This window comes from Bombina bombina, chromosome 1, assembly GCF_027579735.1.
Source record: "Bombina bombina isolate aBomBom1 chromosome 1, aBomBom1.pri, whole genome shotgun sequence".
In the NCBI taxonomy this organism is placed as follows: Eukaryota; Metazoa; Chordata; class Amphibia; order Anura; family Bombinatoridae; genus Bombina; species Bombina bombina.
In genome coordinates, this window is record NC_069499.1 from 131445094 (window position 1) to 131471880 (window position 26787).

The 26787-nt window shown below is 36.4% G+C and overlaps 1 protein-coding gene across 1 annotated transcript; it reads right to left on the reverse strand.

Moving 5' to 3' along the window:
* Positions 1-53: 53 nt before the first annotated feature.
* CNIH1 (cornichon family AMPA receptor auxiliary protein 1) lies at positions 54-25603 on the reverse strand. The gene is made up of 5 exons (XM_053689460.1): positions 25434-25603; positions 17687-17755; positions 4881-4993; positions 2318-2461; positions 54-921 (listed from the first exon to the last, which is right to left on the reverse strand). Exons 1-5 carry the CDS (start codon positions 25512-25514, stop codon positions 894-896), a joined length of 435 nt encoding a protein of 144 aa, XP_053545435.1. The 5' UTR covers positions 25515-25603; the 3' UTR covers positions 54-893.
* Positions 25604-26787: the final 1184 nt, after the last annotated feature.

The following is a 26787-nucleotide window of genomic DNA, read 5'->3' on the forward strand; positions in this document are numbered from 1 at the left end:
CAATATTAATGTTGCATTTCAGGGCACTTAAGATGAGTTTACACACAAGCAAATCTTAAAAATGTATTTTCTTTAATAAACCCAATTGATAAACCTGCTCGACATCACATTAAAAGACTCAAAATGTAGGAAGCTGCATCTCAAATTTGGATGCAAAGTCCTGTGATTTTTTTTTTATGCAAATCAGATTCAATGAAGATTAGTAGATATGATGCAGTGTATCCCTATTTAAATCAAACCACATATTTCCATTTGTGAGAGTCTGTGCAATGAAAAGTTTTATTCTCAGTCCTTTCATTCCAGGAGGTCTTGATGGTTTCTAAGGAGTGTAATAAATACCTTTCTTCGCCTTCGGAAGGAAATACTTTGCCGTCAGTTAAAATTTTACATAGATAGCTGGTTATTTACAAGAGACCATTAGTTACCTCAAAGCATTTTAATCACAATATAAATGGTTACACTGCAAGTAATTCTTTGAAACAGATTATACCTAAAGCCATAATATGGCTATTTTGGAGTTCTATCAATAAAGCTACTAACAATGTAGGGGGGAAAAAACAGAACAAAAAGTATAAAATGTATTTAAAAAAAAAAAAAAAAAAAAAAAAAAAAAAAAAAGGGTATAATAAATCTGAGACAATGAAAATGTAAAGAATATAAGTGATAAATATTGTACATAATTTCAGTCTTCTTAAAACAGGAAAATAAATCTTCCCAACACTGAATGTTTATACCATTTAAAAACTGGGAAGAATTTATTTGTTTTACCCCTTCAGTGAATGTGATCAGGGGACTCCATTTGCAAGTTTTTGAGGTTCTAGCCAGACCAAATTCCTATATTGTTTAGCTTTTGCATGCAATTCATAAGAACCGATATCTTCAGCTGTGTCTTCTTAGGAACTCACCAACACATAGATCATGCTATAAAAAAAAAAATTTAAAAAAAAAAAAGTTAGAATGTGTAAAAACATAGGGATATACAGTATAAACCAGGCCTCTCACCCTTTGTTATTAATAAAGGTTACATTTTATTTAATCAGGCAGGAAAGTGACTAATGTGTCTCTTATATTTTGTATGTATTATGATTTAAACAGATATAAAAGCAAAAAAAGAAAAAATGTTCCAATATGTTTGAGATTTTAATATTGCACTGATTCTTACATATAGTGTTTAAAGGGACAGTCTAGTCAAAAATAAACTTGCATGATTCAGATAGGGCATGTAATTTCAAACAACTTTCCAAATTAATTTATCAATTTTGCTTTGTTCTCTTGGTATTATTAGTTGAAAGTTAAACCTAGGTAGGCTCATATGCTAATTTCTAAGCAATAAAATGCTGCCTCTTATCTGAATGCATTTTGACATTTTTATCACAACTAGATGGCGTTAGTTCATGTTTATTATATAGATAATATTGTGCTCACACCTGTGGAGTTACCTAGGCGTTGGCACCGACTGGCTAAAATCTAAGTGTCAAAAAAAATGGAAATAAGTCTGCAGAGGCTTAGATACAAGGTAATCACAGAGGTAAAAAGTATATTAATATAACTGTTGGTTGTGCAAAACTGGGGAATGGGTAATAAAGAGATTATCTATCTTTTTAAAACAAAGATTCTGGTGTAGACTGTCCCTTTAACTTCTTTGCAGGGGTTTAAAGTCAGCTCCAGAGTAGAAATGCCCTACTGAGAACAAGCTGGAGACATCAGGTAAGCCGATAACAAATGTGTGGGGCCACCAACTAGCAGCTAGCTCCCAGATGATGGCTGCTGTTGAGGATACATATATACCTTTCAACAAAGGATACCAAGAAAACAAAGTACATTTCAAAAAGTGGCTTAATTACAAGCTCTATCTGAATCATGAAAGTTAACATTTTAACTTTCATATCCATTTAATAAATTAAACAGTTCTATTCTATAAACATGACATGAATCACTTTTGTATTGCTGATCTTAGATAACACATAGGTAGTGCCCTTGCTTGTCACCTGCTTATTCACTAAACAGTCATGTCCTGCTTGGCAACTGCAAGGCCTGCATCTAAAGTGTATTTGTCTGACCCATCCAAAAAAGTCAAGTTCTAATTCATTAGAGGATGTAATTTGTGCCCCATAAGAGTGTTCCTTTAAAAGGATGTAGAGGTAATACTTTAATAAAAACTGCAGACGACACCACAAAAATCCAGTTAACGTTACATATCCGTTTGCACAAGCTCTATTAGAACACATTGTAAATTTGCTATTTATAAGTTATGTTAATATGGAGCAGAGCCGACTGGGGAAAAAAAAAGAAAAAAAAAAAAAAAAGGAATACTTACCCATAAAGGTAGTAAAAAAATGAGAGAAGGTAAAAAGCTAGTTTGCACCATCCTTCCTTTTGACAATATGCCAGAATATCTGCATTCATAATAGTTGTAGGATCATATAGCCCTGGTCCACTCATGATGGGTCTACTCATATACCTGTTGACAACAATTATTAAAATGAAACCAGGTTCGATGAAGCACTAAATATATAGTGTCTAGGTCAGCTATTCGTATTGCAGTATGTTAGCTGGTTACAAACAGCTTTTGGAGTCTGTGTTAGTACTGACTAGAAGTGTGCCCAAACACTTTCACACGTGCCACCTTTACAGTTTTATTTATTCAATCAGTTTGAGAAATGATAGCACATGGCAGGTATTCACAAACCTAACCCTGTGCCGTATCTGCACCTAATTAAATTCAGCAGAGATGTTAAGGTAAGAACTGAAAAACAATGTAGATTTTACTAAAATAAAGTTGAGTGGAGTTTGGCTTTTAAAAAACAAATTGCAACACACACTATGATAATGCGCCTCATCCATTATATTAGTTTATTGCAAGAATGTGGGACATATTGCAATTACAATGCGTTTGCTGTTCCTTTAAATAAATTCCCTGACTGTATGGTAAATGTTATACTGGACATCAACAGACCCCATTGAGGCATCAGAGCTATTAGAGATCAGGTTAATCCCACTGACACAAAAGGTGCACAACACCACTTATTTTACAGGAAAATCCACCAATTTAATCCAATTCACACTTGCAAATAACCATTTAGCCTTTTACATTCATTACATTTAAACAAACTGCAATGCATTTCTGACTACTCCGCAGCCACAACAGATTTTCTTAGAGCTATTACCAGCACCCTTTAAAGGATATGAAAAGGCATACTCCTCTTTTCAATTAAGGGATCTCTATAGCAAAAGATCACTTAACGTATATTTAAATATTCGTTAAGTATAGAGGTTTTGAGTATTCGTATTAATAACAATATTATTTTAGAACAATCCTTCAGACTAAGTATTACAGTTTATACCCTGGACAAACAAAATTAACTGACAAATGAAATATCATTTGAATCAAAGTGTGGATGGGCGCTAAAAGCAGAGTCAAACCAGTCAATTTAACACTTTTACTCAAAATGTTAACTTACAATTGAAATTTAATCAATTTAATTAAAATAAAAAAAAAAAGAGTTGTAAGAAATATATTTCTATATATATATATATATATATATATAGTAAAACTCCTTATAGCATAAGAACAACAGCAATAACTATTTGCAGATGTATAGAATGCAATCTATTAGCTGTTAAGCAAAAAAAAAAAAAAAACATTTTTAATAAAAGACTTCCAGCATTTATATAAAAACACATTAAAATAGCTCTTTGATGCTACCCAAATGGTAAAGGTGAATAATATAGTGTGAAAAATATACTTTACAGTACCTCTGCAGTCGTGATTCTGTGCAAATCTTCTCTCCCTCAAAGGTGGGAACAGCCGCAAAAGCAGCCTCTTTACTCCAGTGATATTTCTCAGTAGCTATCTCCACGAAGGCTTCCTGTGTGCAGCTGTTGCTGGGTGAACTCCTAAACAGGTGGTATTTGGCATGTGACGTTATCGTGGAAATTGCTACTGAGAAATATCACTGAATTAAAGAGGCTGCTTTTGCGGAGAAAGAGAAAGAGGATTTGCACAAAATCACGGACTGCAGAGGTACTGTAAAGTATATTTTTACACTAGCCACGGCAGGCTACCACCAAGCAGGAAGGCATTATTACACATATTGAAGATATAAAGTCAAGTACTGACTATACCTATATATGATCCATCAGCTTTATTAGGCCTATCCCCAAACTAATAAGGAATATTTTGTCTGTAGTACACGGCTAAGTACATATAGCCTAAAAGAGCTATTTTTATGTGTTTTTATATAAATGCTGGAAGTCTTTAATTAAAAATGTTTTTATTTTTGTTTGCTTAACAGCTAATAGATTGAATTCTATACATCTGCAAATAGTTATTGCTGTTACTATGCTATAAGGAGTTTTACTATATATAGAAATATATGTCTTACAACTGTTTTTTATTTTAATTAAATTGTAATTGTAAGTTAACATTGAGTGAAAGTGTTAAATTATTTGACTGGTTTGACTCCGCCTTTAGCGCCCATCCACACTTTGACTGCTTTTATCTTCGGGAAAGAGATATTTGGAAGGGGCAGGCTACTTAAACTAGTTGCTGACAATTAAAATAGGTTTTGCAATATACTTGCATACAAGAATTATGCACATTAATGTAGCCCAACGTTTATAAGGCTATAGGCCACAAGTATAAGTATTTACCAGCTGCACAAGTTTCGAGTGTCTGACATCAGGCAAAATCATTAAAACCTGAAGTATGGGTGGCAGTCACATTTTTATGCAAAGACCCTACAGCAATAATAGACAGCACAAGAAACAAAGCTTTAGAATTATTAGACTACTAAAATGAATGTGGGTTTGTTAGAGAGAAAATGTGCGTTGAGACATTATGGATTTCACATAAATATATGTACAGTAAATTACATTACCTCCAAATATGGTACGCCAAGAGAGGCATGTTTAGACTTAGTGTAAGCCACTCGGCAGCACACAGAAACATGACACAGAAGAAGGCATGGATGAGGTACTCTGGAAGCACAAGCTAGAAATAAAAACACGATAAAAATATTATTATGCCTGTAATAACTTTAAAAAAAAAATAATAAAAAAAATTGACTAGACATTTTAAAATGAGGTCTGCACTTAAAGGGACATTATGCACTCAAAAAAATATGGGGTATTCAAATAAAGAATTTAAAAAAATAAAGTTTGTAATTGACATGTTTTAGCAATTTTTCTGCTAAAGCTTCTAAAATTGATGATAAAGTGTCACTACATAAGAATACGTTCGTAGGACACTAGCTACAAAGCAAGGAGTTTTTCCTCGCTCCCTAGCTAGTGTCCTTATAGCCAGCCCCCATGCTGTAGCTGCTAATTCATGTCAATTACAATCCCCTCCCTGACTGTTCCACTGTGCAGGGGAATAGGGAATCTCACTCACTGGGCCCTGATAAACTCATCTGCATAGTTAGATTGTAAGGCGCAAGTTTAAAGGGACAGTCTACTTGAAAAATGGGCAAATCCTGATGCAGTGGCTGCTGTGTGAGTTTACCTATCGGTCATATATATTTATTATAATGCGCATTATAATAAATATATATGACCGATAGGTAAACTCACACAGCAGCCTCTGCATCAGGAAGTGCTATTTCCAGAAGCGCAATCATTACAAGCCATTCAGTGTTATTACTTTGTAGCAATGTACAAGCTGTTATGTGTTGCAGCATTGTGGGCTGTGCGCGAGTATGAGCATTACAGCTATGTTAGAAAGCATGATCATACTCACGCACAGCCCACAATGCTGCAACACATAATAACAGCGTGTAAAGCCTTGTGAGTGCTGCCGGTGTGTGATGCCTGATGTCCCACTCCACTTGTCCCCCAAGGTATTCAATGTAACACTCCCACTGTCCTAACTCCTGCAGAACTTTACTCTTGCGGGGCTCAGTCTGAAAAACGGAGGGGGACAGCTGGCAGGCAAGCAACCAATTAGAAGGGGGAACAGGGTGCTTGGCACAGGGCCCAGTGAGTGAGATTCCCTATTCCCCTGCACAGTTGAACAGTCAGGGAGGGGATTGTAATTGACATGTATTAGCAGCTACAGCATGGGGGCTGGCTATAAAGGACACTAGCTAGGGAGCGAGGAAAAACGCCTTGCTTTGTAGCTAGTGTGTCCTACGAACGTATTCTTATATAGTGACACTTTATCATCAATTTTAGAAGCTTTAGCAGAAAAATTGCTAAAACATGTCAATTACAAACTTTATTTTTTTTAAATTCTTTATTTGAATTGAGTGCATAATGTCCCTTTAAAGGGACACTGAACCCAAATTTTTTTCTTTTGTGATTCAGATAGAGCATGCAATTTTAAGCAACTTTCTAATTTACTCCTATTAACAAATTTCTTAATTCTCTTGGTATGTTTATTTGAAAAGCAAGAATGTAAGTTTAGATGCCGGCCCATTTTTGGTGAACAACCTGGGTTGTCCTTGCTGATTGGACATCACCAATAAACAAGTGCTGTCCATGGATCTAAACCAAAAATGTGCTGGCTCATTAGCTTAGATGCCTTCTTTTTCAAATAAAGATAGTAAGAGAACGAAGAAGAAAAAAATTGAAAATAGGAGTAAATTAGAAAGTTGCTTAAAATTGCATGTTCTATCTGAATCACGAAAGAACAAATTTGGGTTCAGTGTCCCTTTAACATTCATCCCTTACAGACCTGCCTAAGCAATATCTTGCTTATAGCACTTGCTATTAGATAAAGACCCATAAAACCCATAGTGTTCCCTCTGAGTATAAAGAATCAGTTTAGGCAATAAATTATTTGTGTGTGGGGGGGGGGGAGGGGGGTCCTCCCCATTTTAAAAAAGGTGTTTCTAAACAAAAAGTTTTTAAAAACAAAAACTTGTGTATGCACTTATTTTTTAGTTTGTTGTGTAGCCTTAAAGGGGAAATTGCTAGTGTGTCTCTACAGTTTAGATTGTGGCCTACCAGTAAATCTTAGAGCAAACTAGTAAACTACAAGACTGTTGTGTGATTTTCCATCTTATCCACATGTAATTGCAACAAAAGGGCAAAACATTGGCAGTTATAGGGGATTATGTGTACTGTGTCTTCACCACCTTAGCCCCCCCAAATATTAAATTCTAGAACCATCACTGTTATATGGTAATGCAATCTAAAAATATATTTGGGTACCAAAAGTTACTTTATCATCATAGTTTAGTTTTGCCTATTACTATCATTTTAAAGACAGTGTGCACAATGTTAAACAACTTTCCATTTTCCACCAAAATGGCAGAGTTTGCAACAGTTTATAATCAGGGGCATAACTACTATCGGTGCAGCAGATGCAGTGGCACCAGGACCCAAGTTCTGGGGGGGGGGGAATACATATGGGCATGTTCAGAATATGTACAATTCTAATGCAGGGGAGTTACCTCATTAATATACAGAAAATTTCATAAAACTAAATTTGAAAGTTATTTAAAAATTACATGTTCTTTCTAAGCCATGAAGATTTAATTTTTAAATTTACTGTCCTTTAAGTTTTAGCACAAACAGTAAATCACACAAAATTGCATATTTTATCAATATTACTTATTACATCGAAATTCCTTACTAGTCTGAGACTAGTGGAATTCCCACTTGTATAAATTGGTATACATACGCTAAAATAAATTAAAATTCCATAGCAAAAAAGCTTTTATAAGCACTGAGGCTGGTACTAGTTCAAAAACAAAAATAATTAAATAGATATATCAGCGACAAAGATAGGGGGTAGTGATAAAACATGACAAAAATAGGCTTGAAGAATTATCTGATGTTGAAGTTTATGAACAAACTCAGATCCGACTTTATTAATAAACTATTTGGCTTTATTATGAACAAACAAGTATTCAATGTTTACATTAGTGAAGAAGTGCAGTTGAGGCAGCTGGAGGCAACACGATTGTTGGACTGGACTATTGGTGATGTGCACATCACGCGGAATAGCATAGTCTTTGTAAGCCAATCTGGGTAATTCATGAGATAGGTAACCTAAATATGGGCAATTTGTTACATAGATCAGAATGACTTATGTGCACATAACTTAGGTTATGTTTAATAGAATTTTATTCTTTGGACCTATGGGTTTTCTTGATACAGGACAGGGTTAACCAGGTGTGCTTAAAAAGAGCTGTATTCTACTTGACTAATCATGTGACTATATGCAGAGCTTGCACTAACATTAAAAAGTCCTTCACTAGGAGAGGGTGGAGCCAACCACTGAAGTGATAGGAAGCAGCTTGAAGGAGCTCCGGATCCACTATACCTTATTTGGGTAATTTCTATGTCTTTCTACAGTATGGACATTTATATTTCACCTACCCAGATAGGGTTTTATTCTAACAAGTCCAAGTACACTCAACAAGCCTACATATCTAACCTATGTTCTTTAGTTAAACTGTGTGGATGCCGAGAGGACACCATAGCTGAAACTACCCAATTGCCGGTTTACAGAGTTTAGGCTGCCACACAATCCCCAGATTTCATGAAACCGCAGCACATGGCTGAGGAGTGACAGAGGAGATATGCACAGAGAGGCAAAAGACCGGAGATCGGTAGTGACTCGAAGGATGAGCCTAGTCGCAGAGATACAGCTTGCAAGCCTAGGCGGGATGATGTTTACGATCCCAAGCCACAACACCCCTGCCGACCTGCTACAGCGAGGTGGTGACATCCCGGGATCCTTAGAGCTACTGACTGCCTGGGCTGGGGACTTTATCTGGTTGAGGAGTCTGTGGACATTAAACGGCAGAGAATACATTTTGGGATGGCGGCCATCGGAGAGTGTACAAGGGGCCAAGTTTGATTAGGGTGATGTGAAAGATTTTGAGACGATCCCTGCTATGCTTGTTGAGAGTCCAGGGTAAATCTCTTATCATGCAAACCTCAAAGAGGAAAGTATTGAGGTCTTAGATGGGTCTCTACTTCATTCACCCCACACACACTAGATACCATTGTACTGGTTTTTGTTGTATGGGAAGCCGCTGCCACGTGGGGTATACATACGAACAGTCAGAGAGCACCCCTTTGCCATTCCAGGGATGGAAGTTTCAGAAGATCAAGGTTTCCCAGCTATGTTTAGAGGACTACTTGCTGCCAAAACTAGGAGTGGGGTAAACTTAAACATGTGGGGGAGATATATTAGAGTCAGTGGTATGGTCCTCCTGTGATTATCTCCCATCTTGCACCGAATTTGGTCCTGGTGTGTTACCCCTTTGTTTGGTTGAAATTTAAACCAAATGTCTTAATTCTGTTTGCTGTACCATATTTTTTTTCTAGGCTTAGGTGTAATATGGGGGGGTGGGGATAATCTTACTGTCTATTACTTTTCTTTACCACTGAATACTATTAGTACTACAAAATAATAGTCATTGCCATTTGTAGCACACTCTGTAAAAGTCCCTAGTTGTGGATAGCCTACTGTAAACGAGTCCTTTCAAACTATGTTGCACTTGTAGCTTTGCAGGCCTCAGCTAGTTATATAATTTGAGTAGTGACTAACATTTGGTTTTGCAAGCTCCCATTAATACATTAGTTTATTGCATAACTAAGCCTATATTACGGTCCAACGGGACATACATTTATTCCAATAACGATATTGCCCAATTCCTTTCGTGCTCCATATGGTGCCCCTTGCCCTCCTACCCCCAAATAAAAAATACCTAATAAAAAAACAAACAAAAAAACAAACAAAAAAAACTAAATCTACCCATTGCCCATAAAAGGGGCATTTGTATGGGCATCGTGCTCCGGTTCCATATGCGGGCAGATGCCTGGAGTTAAGTTACAGCCAAGAGCTGGAGTTCCTAACAGCCGAGACTGCTGGAGCTTAGATTAACCCAGGCACCTGGGCGCCAATGGCGCCTTCAAAATTGTGTCTGGCGCCTTAATTGTATTCTCCTTATCAGTCCCTATTGTCCCTTTTACCACCGCCACACTGCCCTCAGTCTGACTAATTTTACTTACTGTTGCGGCTGGTAATGCAATGCAAGTGGTGCAGGGGGTGCTACTACGCATGCGCCTTTCTGTTACAATCTAATTTAAGAAGGCGGCACTGGAGGGTTACTGCACATGGCGTCTATTTGGAGGCAAGAATCCAGGACCACAAGACGCAAGCAGGAATACGGGCGCCAGGGGGTGAATGGCAGAGAGCAGCTGGACGGGGAATTTTATATGCGGCTGTAGCACAAGAGGAGCTCTCAGTCAGCGACCAGAACGGTGCGTTGTAATTTGTATCGTGCACTTTGTTTCGGGGGGCGAGTGAAAACCTAATCTGAGCCAGAGGTCGCCTCTCCATTAATCCCCCGGAGGGAGCTGTGGCTGCTGGTCCTTTCAGGCCTGTGTTTGCTGATCACATCAGTGGTTCGAAGCGCTCCACAGTCATGTCCAAAACAACTCTCACATATGAAGTGACGTTGAGCAGTTTCCATGCCAGAGATTATGGCATGGAAACTGCTCAACGTCACTTTATGTGTGCAGATAATTTGCAGGCATAGATTAGTGCCCCTGTTTATATGTATGTGGAGCAGGTGCAGTTATTGGCTTAAAATTCATCCTTCCTACAGAGTATCATTGCTGATACAACTACAGTTTCCAAAGTCGAGGGAAATATAAATTACTAACAATAGCAGTCAGACTGCAAACTCTTCCAAACTATATTAGACATAATAGAAGGATTTATCTTTCAAATAAGGGGAATTTTGTATGTTGTTATTTCTTGTAAGCAGAAATGCTCTACTGCTGAAAAAAAAAAAAATCATATGGACTTGCAAGAGAAGTTTGTATCTCTCCTAGGGCCCCATGTTATAGTGCTATCGTGATGATAGCTAAGATATAAAGGGATTCTCATTATGATAAAGATCACAGGTGACATTTTCTAAAGGAATTTCACTCTTTGCATTGCATTTTCATAATCTGATTTGTCTTATTTTCCTCCAATTATTCCTTTGTTTTTTCACTACCAAATGATGGAATGCAACATTCTACACAGTGATTGCTGCATCACTGCAGGAGCTCATGTATATCTGCCAATATATTCCAGCATTTCTAAGGCAGTGGGGGGGGGGGGGGGAGAGACAGGAAAATTGGGCTAATCAAATAATGAAAGTACATACCAAAGTTTGTTTTAAAAAAAGAAACATTCATCATTGTGTGTTTAAAAAAAAAAAAAAAAAAAAACTTTGCAATGTACTTTCATTACTTGGTTTGAACTGTTTTCCTAAATTTTTACTGCTCTAAAAATGATGGAATGAGACATTCTACACAGTGACTGCTTGATCACTGCAGGTGCTCATGTATATCTGCCAACGCATTTCAGCATATCTGGGGCAGCAGAAAAACACATGAAAATAGGGCAAATCAAATAATGAACATACATACAGTGCTTGACAAATATGTTCAAAATCTAGGAGCCAGGTATTTTTCATGGTTTATGTATGCGTATATTACATAAAAAAATATATGTATATGTATGTGGTTCTCCTCGACCAATCACAGCCTGTGCTGTCAGATAGCTCCGTGAATGCAGCGTAGCAAGGACAAACACACACAGGAAGATGGGGAGTGAAACATGGCAAGCTCCCTCTCAAGCCTTGGAAAATGGCCAATTAGTTACAAAAATAAATACGCAAATCCAGGGCGAGATAAAAGTAAAAACAGTCCTTTTATTTAAATACCACTTGGGATAAAAACAGAATATCCATAGAGGTCCAGCACATACAATTGTGAGCAGGGTACTCAAGCTCACATGTTTCGGATAAACACCGTAATCATAGCTAATTAAGTACAGATGTGCTGGCTATTTAAAAGCCAAAAACAATTCTCATTGGTTGACATTAAAACCAATCAGTACAGATCAAAATTGTGTATTAGTTAGAAAATACTCTATATCTATACATTGAGTAGCATTTTGGGAATATAAACAATACACATATACAAAATTATAATACTAAATAATAATACTAAAAAATGGTGAATACATTGATAAACGAAAAAATAAATTTATTCATCCCCCTACATATGGAAATACATATATACTTATGTGCCACTCATTTGAAGGCATAATTCAATAAGAATAAATTAATTTAAAGTAACATTTACAGAAAATGAGACTCTTTATACGGATATATAAAAAGATAATATAGACCTAGTGGACATAACACTCCATCAAAAGGAAATATTATGGGGTATATAACACCACTGTATTATTTAGAATATGCACCTAGTGCAAATCTAAAAGAAAAAGGCTAATTCATATGACCAGAACTAGAATGGGAACCAATAATGGCGAAAAGTAAATTAACAAAAATATGTCATATAAAAAGAAAGAGAGAAAGAGAGAAAGAGAGAAAGAGAGAAAGAGAGAAAGAGAGAAAGAGAGAAAGAGAGAAAGAGAGAAAGAGAGAAAGAGAGAAAGAGAGAAAGAGAGAAAGAGAGAAAGAGAGAAAGAGAGAAAGAGAGAAAGAGAGAAAGAGAGAAAGAGAGAAAGAGAGAAAGAGAGAAAGAGAGAAAGAGAGAAAGAGAGAAAGAGAGAAAGAGAGAAAGAGAGAGAGAGCACAAAGGGGACCCCCAAAAACTGAGCACGATCCAAAGAATATCAACCCAATAGGGAGCAATTATTTCCAATAATTTATCAGGTTGTACTCAGAATTGAGTCCCCTGGTACTCTAGTTTTGAGTTTAAAAATCCTAAACATCTCTCGTTTGCCTAATATCTGGTCCCTATCTTCTCCTCTTTATGGCAATTTTACCTATTCTATAGCCTGCCATCTAAACGTTGCATTGATTTTTTCATGGGTGTTCTTAAAATGTTTTACCAATGGAGTGCTTGCCTCTCCTATTTTAATAGTGGACAAATGGTTTCTAATACTGGTATTAACATCAGTTGTAGTAAGCCCTACATACTGAAGGTGACAATCAATGCAAGTAAGGAGATAAACAACATAGGAGGATGTGCAGTTGAGGCAGGAAGAGATCTTAAACTTTTCCCCCCGTGACTTCAGACCTGAATTCGTCCGAAGAAATGATAAACTCACAGAGCCTACATCTTGACCTGCGGCACCTGTACATCCCCCTGTGAGGCAACCAAGAACCTTATTCCCTGGGACTACTAACAGGTACCTCAGAGGGGGCCAAAATATTTCCTAAGGTTCTGCATTTCCTATAGGAACGTCGTAGTCCTCTAGCAACACAATTGGCAAGTTGGTCATCAGCCGACAACCGTCGGAAATGTTTATTTATGATTTTGCAAATTTCCTTATAATCCGTGCTGGAATCAGTTACAAAAGTAACCTTATCAGCTTTAGTAACCAATGGTCCCTTTTCTGATCAGACCCCTTGAGGAGCATCCTTCGATCAAGTCTATCTACTTGTTTTTGAGCCCTATCACATAATTAGGGTAACCTCTCTTAATCTATCTCTCATTTCTTGGCTTTGCTGCAAATATACAGTCTCTTCGGTACATTTTCTTTTTACCCTAATGAGTTGTCCCTTGGCCACCGCCATAGGGACATGTTTGGGATGACAGCTCTTTGCGTGGAGTAAAGTATTCTTGGTGATGGGTTTTCTGTACATATTGCTATGAATCTGGCCATTTTCATGTGCCGTTAAAGTAAGATCTAAATAGTTAAATGATCCAGACTGTTTTTCAAATGTAAAAAAACTGTAAACCCACCATATTCTCATTCAAACCCCTGATAAAGTCAACCAGTGCTGTCTCTGATCCCTGCCAGATGAAAAGCAGGTCGTCTATATACCGCCTATAAAAGGCAATATTAGCTCTATGGACATTTTCATCTCCATAGAGATATTCTGTTTTTATCCCAAGTGGAATTTAAATAAAAGGACTGTTTTTACTTTTATCTCGCCCTGGATTTGCGTATCTATTTTTTTTTAACTAATTGGCCAGTTTCCAAGGCTTGAGAGGGAGCTTGCCATGTTTCACTCCCCATCTTCCTGTGTGCGTTTTTCCTCGCTACGCTGCATTCATGGAGCTGACAGCACAGGCTGTGATTGGTCGAGGAGAACCACGTGACCGGAACCTGTCAGACACCAGCCACGAATCTAGCGTTCAACGCTGGAGACACTGCAGAGAAGCAAACATGGAGAAAATGCTACATCAAGCCGAGTGAAGCCAAGTGACATAGGAGCGGTGAGTGATTGCAGCTATACGCTGCCTGAGCGTTACTGAGCTCTGGCTTTTTAGCTATACAACGCCTGTCACACAGGGACTGTGGCTTTTTGTGGGGAAAACACACAAGAGTAGTATACATAAGACTACTTGTTTTTTTACTTGCCCTATTACGGATGATTTGAGTAACTGTGGGAGAAGGAAAATTGATTCCTTTATGGAGGCATATTTGTGATAGTGCAATTTACTAACATACATACATAAATAAATAATGAAAAATAACTGGTTCCTAGCTTTTGAACATATTTGTCAAGCACTGTGTATATAGCAATATAAGCAACTTTACCTTTTTATGTTATTTGAAATAGTTACTTTTAATCTTCACAGCAGCTCCAGCTTCCTCCGGTCGTTGCAAGCCATTTCTGATGTCAAAAATGGATAGGTAATACTCCAATCACGGAAACCCCCCCCCCGCCGGGGGAATCAGTGTCTGATTCAAAGCCGTGATTGGAGGAAGCCGGATTCCTCATTTTAGACCCAGGAAGAGGCTTTGCGACGGGAGGAGGAAGCTGGAGCTGCGTTTTTTTTCTCTCAACAGGAGTGAAATGTGCCCCTGTTTTTAATCGAATTTTTAAAAAACGGGCACTTTAGCATCAAAATTGACATTCACTTTAAGATTATGTGGAGGAGTGGGGTGGAAAGCAAATTTTACAATTAGTGTTTCTTTAAAGACAAGTCACTCAACTCTATTGGCGTGTCAGGTGGTCAGTAGCACACCCAAGCATCAAATCAATAATACATAATAAAATACAACAAATAATAAAAATATTTTAAAAGTCCTTTAAAAATGTTCCATTTGTATGATTCAGTACCACTTGCAATATAAAGTATACAGAAAAAAAAACCACTTGTGCTGTGTATGATGCATTACCTCCTAAGATACCAAGGAGAACATTGCTATAGTAGTACAATATATGGGACTTACACTGACTTATAAAACTAAACGTTGCATAGACCTGATTTTATCACAAAATTAGAAAATGTCTAAATAGCTTTTCTAAGTGGTTTCAACATTGAAGCAGTTGGCTTGTTTTGTTGCAAAGAGATGATTAGATATTATTGACTAACCTTGCTGCTATAAATAAGCGCAGTGATTATAATGTAGCAGAGCAGAAGACAAAGCACAACCCAGGCCAAATTAGTACAAGGAAAATGCACACAGCGGGATGTTAGAAAAACAAATTATACATGCATATTTAACAAGCGTTCACTGGCTTATTAAAGGGTCATGAGTGTTAATTAAAAACTTTTCTAGTTCAGAGAGCATTTTTTTTATAGACTCAATTTACTTTTATTAAATTTACTTCCCAACAATGCACTACTGGGAGCTGGATGGTGATTGGCGGCTACACACATATGCCTATAGTCATTGGCTCAATAGATGTGAGCAGCTAGATCCCAGTAGTGCATTGAAGCTCTGGAGCTGACTTTAACAATGTGTTTAACCCATTTGCAGGGATGAAACAAAGTTATATTTAATAAATAGCACAATTGAAAAATGCTCAAACACATGAGAACATTATTTTTGCACTTTTATGCCCCTTTAACAATGCACATTAAATAAAATGAAGTTATACCTTCCTAACAGAGTTAGTATGAACTAGGCATGTGCATAAATTCCAAATTTTGCATTAGTTTCACAAACAAATATCGAATATGGCTGCAGGTAGTGGCATTCGGCTATTTTCAGCACCAGATATTTTAATATTAAAAGTACAACTCGCAAATATCTGGACTTGCAGAGATATTCGTGTGTTAAACTTTAACATTAAATATATTCGGTGCTGAAAATAGCCAAATGCCGCTGCGCATTCTGTATTTTTTTGTGAATCAAAAGCCGAATTTATGCACATGCCCAATATGAAATGCTTTGGAATAGAAATCTATGAGATGAATTTAGAACATATTTGTATTGTTCAAGCGTGAGTAGCTTCTGAGGCATTTCTCTTTAAAATAAAATATATATGGATGTTATACAAATCAAAGAATGCAGGTAAACAGGGGTGGTTGAAGAGGTTGGATAACACGACAGATGTTCTAGGTAAATAAATAAATGGATTTAAATGCTGAACCGAAAACTAGTACACACCTTATATGCTATTTTGACTCTTTTAATCTTTTTGAGCTTTTCAACTGTCTGTTCCGACAATGTAAAAAGCAGATTGAAAGAATGTTAGTGCGACACCACAAAAAAGTAAGAACCATTAAAACAAAAATACATATCTTGGATTAAAACAAAGTACAAGGTGGAAAAATTAAAAAGGACAAAAGTAATATTAAAAAATAAAATTACATAGAGGTGACACTTTAAAGAAACTCTAGACGAGACCACAAAAATCCACCTAATGTATAGCTTAGGAAATAGTGCTCAGTAAATGTAAGGGCATATGTAATCACTAAGTCCCTTTCAGCACATGTGACCTGTCATTCACTTCAACAGACCAATTTAAAGGACTAAAGCAGGGATACACTAGGCACTTTGCTGTCAATCGATACAGGCGCTGCAGTGTCAGATTGGCTGTCGCCCACTGACACTGCTGGAAAAAAAACTTTTCCCCACAAGCTATTGGAAACAGTCAGTGTAGGTAGAACCGTACAGACAGGGTGGAAAAATATCACTATAGGTTACTAGTTAGGTGAGAAAATGTACTTATCTAGTCAAAGTTTAGGAAAAAAGTGTGTGTGTGTTACAATTAAAAAAATCCTATATTCTACAAAGCCTTGGCTATTTTATTTATGTCCCTAATTATCCTCAGCAGAAGAGATTGCTAAGGTGACAGCCTAAGTTCCAAAATGGCATCACCCATTACTGTATAGAATCTAAGCCATTACACACATCTTCAATATTTAAATATAAGAATTAAATAAATCTGCATATTATCAGACATATTTACTTTGAATACATCATTCTGTCAAGCATTATTAATATCCCTTTAATATACAACTCTCCTCTTATGAGATGTATTTCTAAGAAATTAGTCTAAAATATGTGATGTAAATCATTTAAAAAAAAAAAAAAGAAGCTTAATAGCCAAAGCAGTTTTAGCTTGTTTAATTGTAATGCTGATTCTCTGTTTAAATAATATTATTTGACAGTTATTTTTGAGAATTACATTTTTCATTCTAATTATAGTTCAACTGCATTCTTACAAGTGTATAGTATGCATTACAGCTGAACACTAGTATCATGTAATATATGTCCTTTGACGTCTATTTAAAACTTCACTATCATTTGCGAGGATATTGATTTGTTTATATCATCAACATTTTACCAAGCGGGGCTGCAGCTTTTAAGGTACTGAGCAATTCTAGCCAACGACAGTGACGAACAGAAAGGGTGGTGAATTCATGGAATAAACTTCCAATTGAGGTGGTAAGACTGTAAAGGAATTTAAAAATGCCTGTCACATGCATAACATGTAATATGGGTAGACTTGATGGGCCTTTTTTGGTTCTTAGCAACCGTGAAATTCTATATTTCTATGATGGAACTTACCGGGTTTAGTGTATTACACTGATCTATTGGATTCTTGTAGTCCGTCTTCAGCTCATCAAATGCAATAATCTGAACGACAAAAGAGAGCAGTTATAAACCATACTTTATAAAAACAAAATTATGTAAAGTAAAATTAGATTCAGTGCATTGAAGCAGGAATTCACTGTAACCTATGGTTATCTATTGAACAAGGAGGTCCATTCACAAAAACACCTGCACAGGAGAAGTTATTACTGCCAAATTAGTCTGAGAATAATGGTTTAGCAGATTAATATGATCAACTTCTGATGTGCCACCATATTCATCAAGCTAGATCAGTTTATCCAGTAGTGCTCAATAAAATTGATGGTTCAAATGCATCAGTGTACCAAGGACAGGAAAACAAGAATGCGATGAGCAATGATCATACATTAATGTTTTATCTACATGATGGGTATTTCAAATTGTATGTCATTTTTTTTCCCCCAATTTCTCTCTTAATTGTCCTGATGGAAAGAAAAAAAAAAAGGGGGGGGTTAATGTCACACTTGCAGAGGTGTGTATCTGCACCAATAAAACAGAGGCAGATGTCCTCATCAGCCAGTAAAGATTAGCAGGAAGAGCAAACCCAATACTGCAGTATTAGTTACAATTTAAAGGGACAGTCTAATTTTAATTATTGTTTAATTACTTATTATTTACTACCCATTTCTCAGCATTATATAATAATAATATTGGTTATTATTTTAATATGTTATAATCTCTAAATTTGCTGGTTTCTAAGCCCCTGTGGGCCTCCCCTTATCCCTTTTTATATCTTGCAGAACAGTCAGAGTGCTAGTTCATGTGTGCCATATAGATAACATTGTGCTCACTCCCATGGAGAATGATAAGCAGGGCTTGACAAACCCAGGAGCCAGAGAGCCACTGGCTCCTAGAGTTTTACCGCTGGCACCTAACTTTTTGGGTCATTCTCCATTTATCTAAATAAAAATACCGCTGTCTGGCTTCTAAAAGTACATCTGGCTCCTAAATATTCTTACTGGCTCCTAAATTTAAAACAGATATGTTGACCCCTGTTAATGGGTTATACAAGAACCAGCACTGACTGGCTAAAATTAAATATTGTAAAAAGCAAGGAGATAAGGGGCACTCTGCAGGGGCTTAGACACAAGGTCATCATAGATGTAAAAACTATATTAATATAACTTTCTTATGCAAAACTTGGGAATGGGTATTAAAGGGATTATCTATCTTTTTAAACAAATATTCTGGAGTAGACTAAACCTTTAACATTGCAGAAAGAGCTGAATGCCTTAGTCCACAGCTATATTCAGCATTTCTCTACCTAACAAATACGAATGTGTACATATGTAGTGACCAGAATTAAACACAGATGATGAAAGCGCTGCAATAATCTGACAATGATCCACCATACAGTGATGGGGTCTGCTAGCTTGGGACCTGAATGTGGCACTGTCGTTCTCACTGCTACATGGCTCTTCACCAATCTACAGGCGTATAGGAGACGGACCACCTCTACTCTGCCGACTAAGTGGACAGACCTCAGTGGGGCCAGATGGCATTTAACAAACTTGAAGAAATATTCGAGAGAGTGAGAAATAGTGACTTAAAGGGATACTATACCCAAACATTTTCTTTCATGATTAACGTAGAGAATATAATTTTAAACAACATTCCAATTTGCTTCTATTACCTAATTTGCTTTATTCTTTAGATATACTTTAATGAAGAAATAGCAATGCACACAGTGAACCAATCACAGAAGGCATCTATGTGCAGCTACCAATCAGCAGCTACTAAGCATATCTAGATATGCTTTTCAGCAAAGAATATCAAGAGAATGAAGCAAAATCGATACTAGAAGAAAATTAGAAAGTTGTTTATAATTGTATGCTCTTTCTAAATCACGAAAGAAAAAATTTGGGTTTCATGTCCCTTTAAGGGCAGTGTTAGTGTCATACTGGATGGTGAAACATATGAAAGAAGAAATTATTAAAGGGTTAAATAATTGCTTCCAGTGTATCCCATGTCAGATTTTAGTCCAGGACTAGCAACTCTGCAGTTTTGTTTGTATGATTGCAAACATGAATTGTATGTATGTTCTAGGATTGACAAATCTAGCTAGAACTACCTTCACAGATGTAATTAGTTTTATTAAAAGCCAGCAGCGCCAGCTAACTTCTCGCTGGTTTTGTAATATTTGTGGTAAATCCCTATTGGTGCTCTGGAGATTTTTTTCACTCTGCTGCAATAAACTGCACACTACTAAAGTGCTGCTGTACTTTGTTACATTTACTGGAGTTAGCTGCACCCAGTTTTGCTCTGAAAGTACTTTCCATGCTGTCAGAAATGCAATGTTTATTATGAGAGTGCTGCCATGGGACGTGTCCCCTAAACACACCCTAAAAAGTAAATGAAGTATCAATTAGATCTGTCCCCTTTTCTTATTTCATTAGAACCACTATCTAATTCTCACATTGATTTTGTGCTTATATTTGCTTCTACCTATAGACCCTAAGCACACAAGAGGGAGCTTAAATTGTTTATATTCTATGATATATAGATATCAACCATCACGAATCATATCACTGATATTTATCTGCAACAATAATCGGTTTACTAAACCAACCGATTATTAAAAAGGGAGTCAACACCAGAAATGTTGGCGTTTAAAAAAGGTAGATAATCCCTTTATTACCCACCATTGCATAACCAACATAGTTCTAACGCTGTAATTACCTTGTATCTAAGCCTCTGCAGACTGCCCCCTTATTTCAGTTCTTTTGACAGACTTGCATTTTAGCCAATCAGTGCTCACTCCTATGAGCTTCACGTGTGTGAGCTCAATGTTATCTAAATGAAAAACATGAACGCCCTCTAGTGGTGAAAAACTGTCAAAATGCATTCAGATTAGAGGCAGCCTTCACGGTCTAAGAAATTAGCATATGAAGCTCCTAGGTTTAGTTTAAACTAAGAATACCAAGAGAACAAAGCAAAAATTGGTGATAAAAGTAAATTGGAAAGTTGTTAAAAATGACATGCCCTATTTAAATCATGATTATTTTTTTTTTTTAATTGACTGTCCCTTTAAATTTATAGAAAGTAAAGTTAAAGTGAAGGTAAAGTTTTTACTTATTGAAGACAGCAATGCATTCCTTAATATTACTTTAATGTAATAACTAAGTTTTATCTCTATTACATTATATATATATATATATATATATATATATATATATATATATATATATATATATATATATATATATATACACATACATATACATACATGACTAAGGGCCTATAGCAGGCCTGAAACATTTTTTGCTTAGACCCAAGATATGAGAAAATAAAGGTCTTTTAAAATTGTTGGTAGCTGGAACAATCTTTTGTTTGCTCACCGGCACTCACAGGAAGCTGTGCTGTCCCCAGAGTCACAGGCAGTTAACCCGAGACAGGTCTGGGTGCAAGAACCATAGGGAAAATTACAAAACAAATTAATACAACACACAGAGAAAGTCCAGCACTCACAAGCTCTCAGCTAAAATGTAAAAGCAAAAATGGAAAGGTTAGTTACCGCATCTGGCCAAATGGGACAAGACCAGGTACCACGTCAAGGTCCTTTGCAATACCTGGGACCCTAAAACAGCCACACAACGCAAGCTCTCAAATCCAAACAAACTGGGAACAAGGGAAGGGTGCACAGGTTTATGTAATCACCCTAGACATAAACAAAACACGGAAGGGTAATTTTTTTAATTTTCCCTATGGTTCTTGCACCCAGACCTGTCTGGGGTTAACTGCCTGTGACTCTGGGGACAGCACAGCTTCCTGTGAGTGCCGGTGAGCACCCAGGGCTGAGCATGTTACAGGGTCATGGGATGTGTATCCGGTCCGGTATGAGAGTGCAGTCCCCTTCCGTATGTGTATAGGGTGATTACATAAGCCTGTGCACCCTTCCCTTGTTCCCAGTTTGTTTGGATTTGAGAGCTTGCATTGTGTGGCTGTTTTAGGGTCCTAGGTATTGGAAAGGACCTTGACGTGGTACCTAGGCTTGTCCCATTTGGCCAGATGCGGTAACCAACCTTTCCATTTTTGCTTTTAAATCTTAGCTGAGAGCTTTAAGGGAGTGCTGGACTTTATACATACATAAAAAAAGGAGGAATTGTAATGACATTACACAGATTCTAGAGGGATGCCCTAATATAAGAATATACTGGGGCTAGAGTGCTGGTGCAAAATTAGAATTGCAGAGTAAAGTCCAAAAAAAGAGAAGAACTTCTTCGACAAGAAAAAGGTTGCACTTTTTAGAAATTCTGTCTCCCTATAGTGAAAAAGGTTACTCTTTCCAGAAGGTAACTGCTTGTACAAAATTAAAACATAAATTAACATATGTTAAAAAACACACTGTGGAATTAAAATCACGAAGATAATTCAAAATTATGGTATTGGAATCTAAAGAGTTACGTATATCAATGTATTACTAGAATGTAAACGGTGTTAACACATAGTTGCAGGAATCCAAAAATAAGAGGAATACCATTGGTTAAATCATTTTTCACTTCAAAAAGGGCTCAGTTATATACCAGGTATTTAATAAGGAGACCAATAGACCCGCAGATATCAACCACAGGCTATAGATTCAAATGTGTATATATACTTTCCAAGAGGTGAAATAAGTGTAGATTGGTTGGATTTGTGCATTGCACAAACAATATTGTTCACTCTTATTTAAATAGTAGACCCAATATCTAGGATAAGTAATAGAAAACTGCAAAGAAAGGGGGACGTAGGGTAAATATGCACATTGATACGTAAATTATGAGGTTAGGGTGTAAACCTATAAAAGGCATTAGGACCCAATAAACGTTAACAGATGCTTATACACAGCGTTTGCTTTTACTCGATTATAAACAATTAGTGTTTGGCATCTTGAACACTACAAATCCATATCACAGTGGAACCTGGGGAGAGCGTATTGTATATGTGATTGAAAACATTACTGATGTGTAACTTGGTTACCATATTTATTGGTTACCTTATATATCTATACAATTAGGATTTAGTTCACCCCAGAGTTAAACTATCATACCAGCAGTACACTGAATTAATTACAGCGCCTTTTCTTACCAGAGGAATACATTTAATAATTGGCGAGATATAGATGTTGTCAGCACAATCAGTTATACCAATAAAAAGAGGGTAGTTAACAGAGGTCTGAATTATTAGTACTTATCAGACCTCTGGTGCAAGGGGAAAGTAGTAAATCTTTACTCAAAGCGAATAGAAATAATGAGCCTCTCCTATCCAGCACTAAACAATCCCAATGGGTGTAATTGGATAAACAATCCTAGAGTGGCAAACCTTATAGAGACATAAGAAAAATAATTCAACAAGTGTCAGACATATGCTGCAACCAAAGGAGCATTAAAAGAGCAGTTTATTGGAAAAACATGAGGTTAATATTAAACAACCTGAAGTTTACTCAAAACAACATACATACATACATACATAACACTTCCTTAAGGACAAACTGTCACATATATAGAATGTTAGACAACAAACTATAGAGGTAATTACATTTGAACTTTATACTGAGTACTAAAATGGAATACTACAATCCCAAGAAGGGATAACGCTGTACACATAAATACATATATATATACATATATATATATATATATATATATATATATATATATATATATATATATGTGTGTGTGTGTATATATATATAATGCTGCTACTTGCTGAATACAATAATTAAATGATATGTGTGTATATATATATATATATATATATATATATATATATACACACATATCATTTAATTATTGTATTCAGCAAGTAGCAGCATTATATATATATACACACACACATATATATATATATATATATATATATATATATATATATATATATATATATATATATATACACACACACACATATATATATATATATATATATACACACACACACACATATATATATATATATATATATATATATATATATATATATATATATATATATATATACACACACACACACACACACACACATATATATATATATATATACACACACACACACTTGAATCTATAGCCCGTAGTTGATATCTGCGGGTCTATTGGTCTCCTTATTAAATACCTGGTATATAAGTGAGCCCTTTTTGAAGTGAAAATTGATTTAACAGATGGTATTCCTCTTATTTTTGGATTTCTGCAACCATGTGTTAACACCCTTTACATTCTAGTAATACATTAATTATACGTAACTCTTTAGATTCCAATACCATAATTTTGAATACTCTTCACTGTTTTAATTCCACAGTGTGTTTTTTAACATATGTTGTTAAAGTTATGTTTTAATTCTGTACAAGCAGTTACCTTCTGGAAAGAGTAACGTTTTCACTATAGGGAGACAGAAGTGCTAAAAATTGCAGCCTTTTTCTTGTCTAAGAAGTTCTCTTTTTGGACATTACTCTGTGATTTCGCAAATTGAACTGATGCGCTTGTCTGTATCATTGATACGATGCAGATGACATATTAAAGGATTCCGACCTATTAATAGAACGCATGCGCAACACAGGAGCACACGCGGTGTTGAATGCAATTAAAAATATGTTGCGCATGAGCTCTTTAATGAGTGGGCGGATGACGTGCAGTGACGGCCACTTAATGGCCTAAATTTCAATAGGACGAGCGAAAAACGTGATCGCAATGAATAAAATGAAAAATACGGGTTGAACAAAAAAGGTTAGTAAATTGCCTGAAAAATGTTTATAATTTGATTTAAAGGACAAACAAAAATGATGAATGAGACCTATGTTATTTTTAACACATAAATGGAATTCTAGATAGAGACGAACGTAACTTTACCTTCACTTTAAATTTCAATAAGTCTGCTGGATTTGTATACTCGTCAGAACCCTATGCAAATTTATGGGACACATCTGATTAACTACTACTAGATTATATTGTTAAAAACAATTGCAACGCTATAACTAGGTCATATTTCTTGAAACACCCAAAAACATTATAACCACACATTGAAAGACCTGTTACTCTGCTTTTGATAAGTATTACTAAATTCAGGTACCTTAGAACGTATGGGCTAGGGTGCTCTCTGTCATAAACTATTGTTAATAACAATTTGTAACCTAGTGAGCAAAATACTGCACATAGGTTGCTCATTTCCTGAGATATTATGTTACTAAAATTATATTTATAGTAAAAATACTACTAACATTCATATTGTCAGAATAATTGCTCTCTCTACATATAAACTCAGTTTTTGGCACACAGTGGTCCTGTCATCTCCATAGACTTTCTAACGCAATAGTTTAGTGTACTTCAGCAAATATATTCGTATTGGTGAGATGTGAATATTAATATAATGCACTGTATGAAGAGTGACAACAGCACTGTTGTGTACGTTAAACTAATGGATTAGATAGGTTATTTAACCATTAACTCAAATCTTCCTCCCCTGTTGCCGACTGACAGTATAAAAACTAAAACTACTGCTTAGGTTGTTGGTTAATAATACAAAGTAATGAGATAAAGTAACAAAAAAGCCTTCCAGCCATCACCAAGTGACATGACCCGTCACTCAGTACCAGTATCGGACCAGTAGTATGAACCTTGGTACAGGAGGAGGCGCCAACACCAGAAGCCAACGAGGCACCACCGCTACCGATGCCAGGGATACAGCGTTCTTATTCAGTGCTAGTGATACTTACGTGCCATATAGCGAAGAAGATGAGAGCCGCAGTGAGAAGCAAAGCCAGCATATAACAAAAGGCCGCAAACGTGAACGCCATGATCAGCCCGTAGAGCAGAAAAGGCGGAGGCGACCGACGCGTAGGTTTCTGGGAAAAATCATTCACCGGCAGACAGTCCCCGCACCAGAACGAGCCCGCAAGTGTCAGACGACTGATTTGCGTGCGCGCTCGCTGTTGACAAACAAATCGTGCACTTTGAATTGGATGAAAAATGCGATTGCGAACGTGCGCGACTTTTATTGGGGAAGAAAATAAGGTTGTCAGATTATTACAAACATGATAACAGGAGCCTACTGGTTGTTACCAGATTAGAAATGAAGACAGTAAACATATTTGCCAGATCTTATACGTTGTATAATACACCATTATTTTACTATATTATATTCACACACACACACACACACACACCATTTTAAACAACTTTCCAATTTACCTGTATTATCACATTTGTTTTGTTCTTTTGTTACAAAGTAAGTCTAGGTAGGCTGCAGGCAGGGACATTAAACTGCTTAGTACAACTGCAATAAAATGCTTAAAAGGGACATAAAACCCACATTTTTTCTTTCATGATTTAGAAAGAGCATGCAATTGTTAACAACTTTCTAATTTACTTCTATTATCTAATTTGCTTCATTCTCTTGATATCCTTTGCTAAAAAAGCATATCTAGATAGGCTCAGTAGCTGCTGATTGGCTGCTGCACATAGATGCCTTGTGTGATTGGCTCACCCATGTGCATTGCTATTTCTTCAACAAATTATATCTAAAGAATAAAGCAAATTAGATAATAGAAATCAATTGGAATGTGGTTTAAAATGGTATTCTCTATGTGAATCATGAATCCCTATTTTATTATCACCATGCTTTTGCTTTTCCTCCTGTCCTGTTCAGTCATTCTACAATTTTCTGTTTGTAAAGTTCTGCATCTTCACACTGGGTGCAGCCATCTTGGGCCTTATATTTGTTATTTAACCCTTTCATGACCGGGTTAAAAAAATTTAAATCACGCAGTCGTGCAAAAAGATCGTGAGATTTCAATTATGGGATCGGGTCTGGGGGGCGTGCCTAAGACGCTAGGAACGCCTTCCAGATCGCTATAAAATCCTGCAAGCCTAGTAGGCTTCAGGACAGCCGTTTGCGATGACGTTGTATTCCGTCATAACGGCTTTAAAGCCCAGTGCCGTTGTGATGGAATACAACGGCATAACGGCATTAAAAGGTTAAAGTGAAATCTATCCTAGCGTTTTACAAACTCTAGGATTGACTTTTGAAACAAATAAAGGGGAGTTTCATTCACAAAGTATAAGATACTT

Excerpts from the sequence above, each read along its gene's own strand:
- CNIH1 (XM_053689460.1), bottom strand. The coding sequence starts at position 25,514 with ATGGCGTTCACGTTTGCGGCCTTTTGTTATATGCTGGCTTTGCTTCTC. Across the intron at positions 4,994-17,686 it reads AGTGTAATACACTAAACCCG|CTTGTGCTTCCAGAGTACCT; the intron begins GTAAGTTCCATC and ends TTTTATTTCTAG. Across the intron at positions 922-2,317 it reads TTTTTTTACTACCTTTATGG|CATGATCTATGTGTTGGTGA; the intron begins GTAAGTATTCCT and ends TTTTTTTTATAG.